At 44.4% G+C, this 8,689-nt stretch overlaps 1 protein-coding gene across 1 annotated transcript; it reads left to right on the top strand.

Moving 5' to 3' along the window:
- The first annotated feature begins 386 nt into the window (after nt 1-386).
- On the top strand, nt 387-8,437 carry sars1 (seryl-tRNA synthetase 1). The gene is made up of 11 exons (XM_083920200.1): nt 387-547; nt 2,037-2,107; nt 2,238-2,318; nt 2,437-2,595; nt 3,261-3,404; nt 3,592-3,747; nt 4,560-4,781; nt 4,995-5,124; nt 6,171-6,328; nt 6,498-6,627; nt 7,502-8,437. The coding sequence occupies exons 1-11, from the start codon at nt 412-414 to the stop codon at nt 7,660-7,662; spliced, it is 1,548 nt and encodes a 515-aa protein (XP_083776326.1). The 5' UTR covers nt 387-411; the 3' UTR covers nt 7,663-8,437.
- The last annotated feature ends 252 nt before the right edge of the window (nt 8,438-8,689 follow it).

Genomic DNA, 8,689 nt, shown 5'->3' with positions numbered 1-8,689 from the left:
ACGTGCCTGGAACACCTCCCTAGGGAGGCGCCCATGGTTCATCCTTACTAGATGATCCTGAACCACCTCAACTGGCTCCTTTCAACGCAAAGGAGCAGCGGCTCTACTCAGAGGGCTGAACTTCTCACCCTACCTTTGCATTCATGTAAATGTTTAAATGCATGTTAATGTAATTGTGAATTTATCATTGTGTGTACAATGTAATGAATGGGCATTTTCTTGAAAGGAACAAATAAATACAAAACTCTAACTACAAAATGTTTGTTAATAATAAACCTTTCGCGTATGTATAATATACAACTCGTACTGTGATTACGTTTTGAGAAACCAGACCTGGCAACCCGGCGGTTGGAGGAGTCATCGCTGTGAGCGTGAGCGCAGTGAGCTCTCTTTGACAGGCAGCGTGCAAAGATGGTGCTCGACCTGGACCAGTTTCGGACCGACAAGGGTGGCGATCCAGAAGTCATCCGTGAGACCCAGAGGAAGAGGTTCAAGGATGTGACGCTGGTCGATAAACTGGTCGCCGCAGATACAGAGTGGAGAAAATGTAAGCGCCCTTTGGTTCCTGTTCTTACGTTAGCACGGTGGCTAACGATGATAGCCTAGCGCTAATGGAAAGCAGCGCACGCCGAACCCCGTTAAGAAAACCGTAATTTTATTGTTGGTGTGCGATTACAGCTATCTGTCACAACCCATATGCGATATTTAAACACTTAGCGCATTAGTAGCATCAAATCTGATATTCGGCTACCTCAAAGTTATAAAACAAATTTTGAGAATATCTGTTTTATAACGAATTAGCTTGTTAACTCCTCGCTCATCACTACACCGGGCTATGAATCACTACAGTGTGTTAGCTAACTATTGACATAGTTAACGTGTTGCTTGGTGCATTATATTTATGCCGTATTTATAAGTGGACCTTGTTTTATCAGGGTGTTACATTATTTAAACTTTACAAGACGCGAGTGTCTGTAAGTTTGCAAATACAATAAAAACACAAGATATTTGAATGAAGTCCGGTGTGATGTTCACAGAGGACTAGAAAAGCCCGAAGTGGGGCTAATGCTAGCACCATTCAAGAATCCAAAATGAGCCATATGGTTATTTTCAACGTAGTAAACAGTAGCTACATTAAAATTAAGGTTTAAATAGATAAATACAAAGCACTCGTGAACCACGCAGTCCTATAATGTTGTTGGCAGGAATGGTACAGGAGTTATGCTAATGCTGTGTTAGCTTAGCGATGCCGGGTGTGCAGTCTGATGCAATCCCAGCCCGCAACATGTCAAAGTAACCTCGCCCTGCAGTGGAGCTACAGACGGCCGTTCTCACCGTCTCGCCACGTTGTTGCTGTTGTTTAACCGACAAAAGTAGTTTGTTTACTATTTCAGCATCGTTTTAATTGCAACACCTTTCACCAGGTTACTGCTTCTGCTACTGCAGCTCTCAATTCAATTCAGCTTTGTTGGCATGAGTGTTGCAAAGACTAGGTGGCCAAAGCATAAATGTCCAACAAAACAAAACAATACTTATCACAGGTATAATGAATAATGAAAACTGAATAATGACAATTACAAAAAAGTCAAATTAAATTAAATACAAAATAGAAAAGCTCTCTTTCTTTCTCTCTGTCTCTGTGTCTCTTTCTCTGTGTGTGTGTCTCTCTCTTTCTCTTTCTCTTTCTCTTCTCTCTCTGTCTCTGTCTCTGTGTGTGTGTCTCTCTCTCTTTCTCTCTCTGTCTCTCTCTCTGTCTCTGTGTCTCTCTCTCTGTCTCTGTGTCTCTCTACCTCTCTCTCTCTGTCTCTCTCTCTCTCTCTCTCTCTCTCTCTCACACACACACTCTGGCATAAGCAACAGTCCCATGCATTGAATGACTGTGATTTACCTCCTAACAGGCCGCTTCTCTCTCTCTCTCTCTCTCTCTCTCCAGAACACAGAGAAACTCACTCACTCACACGCACACACACACACACACACTCTGGCATAAGCAACAGCCCCCATGCACTGACTGACTGTGATTTACCCCCTACCAGGCCGCTTCACTGCAGACAACCTGAACAAAGCCAAGAACCTTTGCAGCAAGAGCATCGGGGAGAAAATGAAGGTACGGAAGCATCGGGACCCTAAATGACTGAACGGGTCGTTGTAAATGGAGACAGGACGTGTCCACTAACCCGACCTGAGAGGGAGTTTGTGTCAGCCTTCCTTAACACTTTTCTATGTTGTGAATACAGAAGAAGGAGCCGGTCGGGGATGACGACTCTCTACCTGAAGAAGCACAGAACGCGGAGTCCCTAACCGCTGAAACGCTCTCGGTATGACCGCCTGTGCTCTGAGTGCTCATCCTCGCCTGTATGGTGGCGGCTTTGCATGTTGTTTCACAAATCTCTGAAAAAGAAACCTTGAAAATACTTGTTTACATTTTTCTGCCAGGCCCTGACGGTAACCCAGATCAAGAAGATGCGCCTGTTAGTGGACGAGGCGGTGGAGAAATGTGACAGTGAGAGGATAAAGCTGGAGGCGGAGCGCTTCGAGTACCTGAGGGAGATCGGCAACCTCCTGCACCCATCTGTACCCATCAGCAACGATGAGGTGGGTGCTTTGATACAGGCCGGTTAAAGTCAAAGTGTTTTCAAGGCATCATCAACTTCTGCACGTTGTACAGAACATGCTTGTTTTTTTTAGAGTGGCCGCTCTTGAAGGTGTGTCGAGAAACAGATTTTTATCATGGGGGAGGAGGCGTTATGAATAGTTGTTGGTACAAGGAACAAAAACTACTGTTGCCTTTACAAGGAGGACTGTGTATTTTGGGGGTATTAAAGTGGTTTGAACATCATAGTATGCTTTGTCTGCAGTTCTACGGGACTGCCATAAACAAAACTTCATTGCGTTCTTATATAAGTTATTGCTGATGCTTCACTCTGTACACAGATAGACTTAAAGGAGCTGTACTGGAAATACTGGGCTCCACACGACTCCCACAAACCCATCTCCAATACTACTTATCTCCTGGCCCTAGCTTCACATTTAGCATACATGCTGTACATGAGAGTGGTGTCCAACTTCTCACTTAACTTGACAGAAAGCCAATTTCTCAAAATGTCAAACTATTCCTTTAATTGTGCTCTTTTCAGCAAGAGTGAAAAAAATGAACGCAATCTTTTGAAATTCTTGTTTTGTCTAAATTGTTGCAGAAGGACTTTGTGTCCGCTGACTAATCACCTCATTGTAATATTCCTCTTGTTTCCTCCTGACAGGATGCCGACAACAGGGTGGAGCGTACCTGGGGCGACTGCAGCGCCCAGAAGAAGTACTCCCACGTGGACCTCGTGGTCATGATCGATGGTTTCGATGGAGAGAGGGGAGCGGTCGTGGCTGGCAGCAGAGGCTACTTTCTGAAGGTGAGTGCAACTATAATGTCCGACACATGCAGGACATATATATAACACTCATTCCTTTTTTAAGCTCAATTCTCCCACCAAAATAAGACATTTAACCTTTTCGAGAAGAGCCGCAACCGCCATTTTTCTTTCCGCAAATCAAGAAACCAGCTATTAAGTAGTTTTCCTCTCCTCGTGTTGTGTTCAGGGGCCGCTGGTGTTCCTGGAGCAGGCTCTGATCTCTTACGCCCTAAGGATCCTCCACAGCAAGAATTACACCATGCTCTACACACCTTTCTTCATGAGGAAAGAGGTCATGCAGGAAGTCGCTCAGCTCAGCCAGTTTGACGAAGAGCTCTACAAGGTACGGAGGCTTTTGCTGGATTCCTGACATTTTCTGTTAACTGGTAATTAACTTAACAAGGTGTGGACTGACGTGCGACCGCCGCTGCCTGCTTCACGGCTCGCCAACCCGGATCAGAGGGTTTTTCATGAGCAAAAAACAAAAAAACTGACTTGATGATCAGTCGGCTATAGGCAAAACGTGACGAGTCAGATTAGACTATGAACATTTTTACCCCTAACAAGGTGTTGTCCTGGATCTGACTGGAGTTACACCTCCAAGTCCTGCAGAGTCCTGCATATTGCAACACTGAGTGGTACAGACACCCAGCCGTATTAAACCATTGTTTTGGAGTGTCCACATACTTTTGGCCATGATGTGTAGTTGTGTTAGTGCCACCTGGAGGCCCAGACAGAGAGCTGCACATTGTTAGACAGTACTAGCAGTAGTACTCTGTGTTGCTATGGCACTGTGGCACCTGTTGTGTATTACACACCATTAGGGTCATTTTAATAATTTTGGTATTGTATCGGTATCATGTTGTATGTGTTGTTTTTCATGGCTGCAGCATGGGTGAAGTGTCCAAGACAAATTTCCCACTTGTAGGACAATTAAGTTAATCGTATTTTACATATTGTGTTGTGATGAGCAATATGTATCAGCTAACAGCCAGATGTACACACGTGGCAAATCGCAACTTATTAATTAAAACTATTTTATGAGAATGAAAAATGAATATAATAGAGTATACTAGGGTTAATTTTTCATGACCATGGAGATAGACCTCTGTCCATTGTTCCTCCTCCCTCTCACCCTGTACTTGTTTCCTCCAGGTCATCGGTAAGAGCAGCGAGAAGTCGGACGACAACGCGGTCGATGAGAAGTACCTCATCGCCACCTCCGAGCAGCCCATCGCAGCCTTCCTGAGGGACGAGTGGCTCAAACCCGAGGACCTGCCCATCCGCTACGCCGGCTTCTCCACCTGCTTCAGACAGGAAGTGGGCTCCCATGGCCGAGACACCCGCGGGATCTTCAGGGTGCACCAGTTTGAGAAGGTCCGTGTCAGATAAAAGCAACTTGTCAGTGAAATATAACATTCAAATAGATAAATGACCACTTTTTGGTATCACTAATTATTATATTCATTAAATAATGTGCAGACACACACAAGTACATTAAATGAGAACAATGATAATATACAAGTAAATCAGGTATCAGGATTTGAGATATATAACTCATTGGCCCTTTCCTGCTGGTTGTCTCTGTAGATTGAGCAGTTTATCTATGCCTCCCCGCATGACGACAAATCCTGGGAGATGTTTGACGAGATGATCGGGACGGCAGAAGAGTTCTACCAGTCACTAGGGATTCCTTATCGCATCGTCAACATCGTCTCTGGTAAGTTACACACACTCATTTCTACAAACGATGATTTGCAACTGCTTCAATAATATATTCATCATTTGCGACGTTATTCATTCAAAAAAAGGCAAAACATTTGCTAGTTTCAGCTCCTCAACTGTGTACCCTAAAGCACCCTAAAGCACGGGGCACGGTACGGATGGACAGTGTGAGTGCGCCCTAAGATGTCACCTTGGGCTTAAGGAGAGTGTGATAGGCATCACTTACAATTTTCTGACATCATAGAGCCCAAACGATGAGTCCGTTTAAGTGTAACCGCAGCAAAAAACTAACCCACAGTCTTTTTCGGCATGAATCAATAAACATCAATTAAGTTTTTTGGGTCATCACCAATTAAGAGAAATCCTGGAGAGTGGCTAGCAGCCAGACATGGCTAACACTGAGTAGCTTGGGGCAGAGCGCTAAACCCTCCAAAACAGCTTTTTTGAACCACTAATACTGCTCAAATAACACCAAACATCTGCAGTGGCATCATTACAGTCCCTACACATAAAAGGAAGCACCCAAAAACGTAGTTAGAGAACCCAGAGTTTATTAAAAAAGACTGTTTATCAATGCTACAAGCCTTAGCGGCCGGCTGGTTCATATTGACAGGCAGCCCAAACAAGTCAATTATCGATTTGAGTTCTATTGAAGTTCAATAGACCTGAACTTCAGTGCATTTGGTAATCAACTTGTTGTACTGCTGTTTTGGATGGTTTAGCGCTCCGGCTCGAGCTACTCAGTGTTAGCCATGTCTTGCTGTTAGTGAGTCTCCGGGATTTCTCCGCTGTTACACTTTAGCAAGCAGTGTGCTGTTCTAGTATTGTATTTGATAATATATCCTATGTTTAAAGAAGCCTTTTTCTGTCGAGGTGGAGGCTTTTCAGCAGTTTGCTTTATTCGTAACAACACGTCAGCTGCTCTTAAATCATTACGGTAAACATGGGGCTTCATTTCCAGCTGCTGTAGGAGCAGTGCACGCTTGAATAAAGAGCAGACCATGATATCCGCTAACTACTTGCTACTGTTTGTCATCATAGGTGCCCTAAATCACGCCGCCAGTAAGAAGCTGGATCTGGAGGCCTGGTTCCCTGGCTCTAGTGCCTTCAGAGAGCTGGTCTCCTGCTCAAACTGCACTGACTACCAGGCCAGACGCCTCCGTATCCGCTACGGTCAGACCAAGAAGATGATGGACAAGGTGAGCGCTCTGTTCCACAGAAGCTGTGCACCCCAACAAAGATCCGTTCAACAATGCACCATCGGCTGTCTGTCGGGCAGCTAAATTTAATTCCAATATATGGTGGATGTTCTAGCCCTTCTGTAGCTGCACACTCTAAACACACCTCTTCTCTCTCTTGGTTATGTAGGCCGAGTATGTGCACATGTTGAACGCAACCATGTGCGCCACCACTCGTGTGATGTGTGCCATCCTGGAGAATTACCAGACCGAAGAAGGCATCGTTATTCCAGAGAAGCTCAAACAGTTCATGCCTCCTGGTAAGCTACGCTGAATGCTTGCACATCCGGTGTGTTCTAGCGGTGTACTGTATAGATGGTAGGAATTTGCCCTACACATAAAACGAAGCACCAACAACGTAGTTAGCAATACCGGAGTGTTTTGAAAGACTTACTTGCTGGCCCTGGTACCAGCTCCTCTCATAGTAAAGTCCATTTAGGTCGAATACCAAAGTCAATCCAAAAGGAAGGAGTCCTTTGACGCCTCGTTTTATGTGTAGAGATATGTATCATGCTGCTGTAGAGGTTTGGTGTTATTTTGAGCAGTATTAGTGGTTAAAAAAGCCATTTTAATGCCTTCACCATACTGCCTCGAGCTTATCAGTGTTAGCCACATCCGGCTGTTAATACGTATTTGCAAATTCATGTGAAGATGCCAGGCTACAAAACTGTAGCTTTAAACTGATAACTGCAACGTGATGAAAGGAAATAAAAAGAGGGCTTATTATGTATTTTTTGGTGATCCAAAGTCACACAGTAACACAAACAAACAGGCAGCAATGGACCAGCGACGCCACAAAGCAACACAGCCAGCTTACGTTTCGGGGCTATCATTAGCAAGCAAGTTAACGTTAGCGAGCTATCTGTAACTTAGCTACGCTGCGTGGATCAGAGCCCGATCAGCCTCTGGAGTTTAGATGAGTTAGCTGGCGTTATCCACTCAAGACTGTATTTTTCTACGTCAGCTAGCTAAAATTGCATTAGCAATCGAGCTAACATTAGCAGCTAACAGCACAATATGTTTCACATGTCAGTGTTTCCTCTAGGATTTTTTTATCAGCATCAGGGGAATGTTTTTGTGCTTTTTTATTCATTTATTCTTTTTGAAGACTTAAACGTATTTTCTTACCTCCAGGTTTGACAGAGATCATTAAGTTTGTCAAGCCGGCTCCCATCGATCAGGAGATGTCTAAGAAAGCAAAGAAACAGCAGGACGCAGGGAAGAAGAAGAAGCAGGGAGGGGGAAACCAGAACCTGCCCAACGCCATGGAGACCATGTCCGTCAACGACTCATAGACTGCACTACACAACAACGGTGTCGCTTCACCCGCCACGCACATAGACACGGATGGAATAGAGCCTGGTGTGTAATGATCGGGGTCAGTTCTGCTGTTGGGGGGGGGGGGGGGGACTGACCTCTAAGTTATGTTATTCTTATAATGAAGACCGGCTCTATCCCATCTGTGGCTATCTGAATGGATGGTTCATTCATCTCAGCTGTTCCTCCCCTCCTTCATATAAAGTTCACTGAAAAAGGGAAGAAAGTGTGCTCTCACCCTTCTACAGGTCACTTCAGAGTCCACTGACCACCTGTCTGTCGGTCGGTCTGTCTGTCTGTCTCTTTCTCACATCTGCAGCAACACTGAGCCTAAAACATGTGACAGAGCAAGTGTTTGTGTTCAGAATCAGCAGCTAAATGAAGTTTCAGTAACTTGTGTGTGTGCCGTACAGGTACATGTTTGTCTCTGGCTTTTTGGGATCCGCAATTGGCATTGAAAGGTGTGGGTGTTTTTGTGTAACTGCTCTTTGTTTGAAAGAAAACCTTAATCCCTTCTGTAAAACAGAACAAATCTTGCGATCAGGTATTTGAACGGTCTGTTTTAGGCTTCCCTTCTCACCGTCTCCGACCACAATCATCATCTTCAACCATCGTTGCGTGACATTGTTGACCATAACGCTTTTTCACTGGCTTATGAGACTTCAACATTGTCTGAACTCGCTTCTATAAGATATATATATGATCAAGCATTGAGGAAGTGGCACTCCCTGTAAACATATTAAATATGGTCGATATGGAAGTTGTGTGTTGTTGTTTTTTCTCTTGTATGTGCAGTTTGTCTTTAAAGCTCTCAAACTGCAGTCTGTAAATTCAGTGTGTTACTTGAAGTCTGTACACAAGAAGGAACACTGATATGTGTGACTCCAGTCACAGTGGGACCTCACCAAAAATAACCATGCCGTCCTGTGAATTCACACACTTCTGGTGTAGAAATCTGTTTGGCAAAGCACCTGGTGAGAAATAACAGTTTCACATGTTGTGAGC

Source organism: Echiichthys vipera (genome assembly GCF_963691815.1).
Source record: "Echiichthys vipera genome assembly, chromosome: 9".
In the NCBI taxonomy this organism is placed as follows: domain Eukaryota; kingdom Metazoa; phylum Chordata; class Actinopteri; order Perciformes; family Trachinidae; genus Echiichthys; species Echiichthys vipera.
Note: the sequence above shows the minus strand (reverse complement) of the source record. Positions and strands in the feature narration are given on the sequence as shown.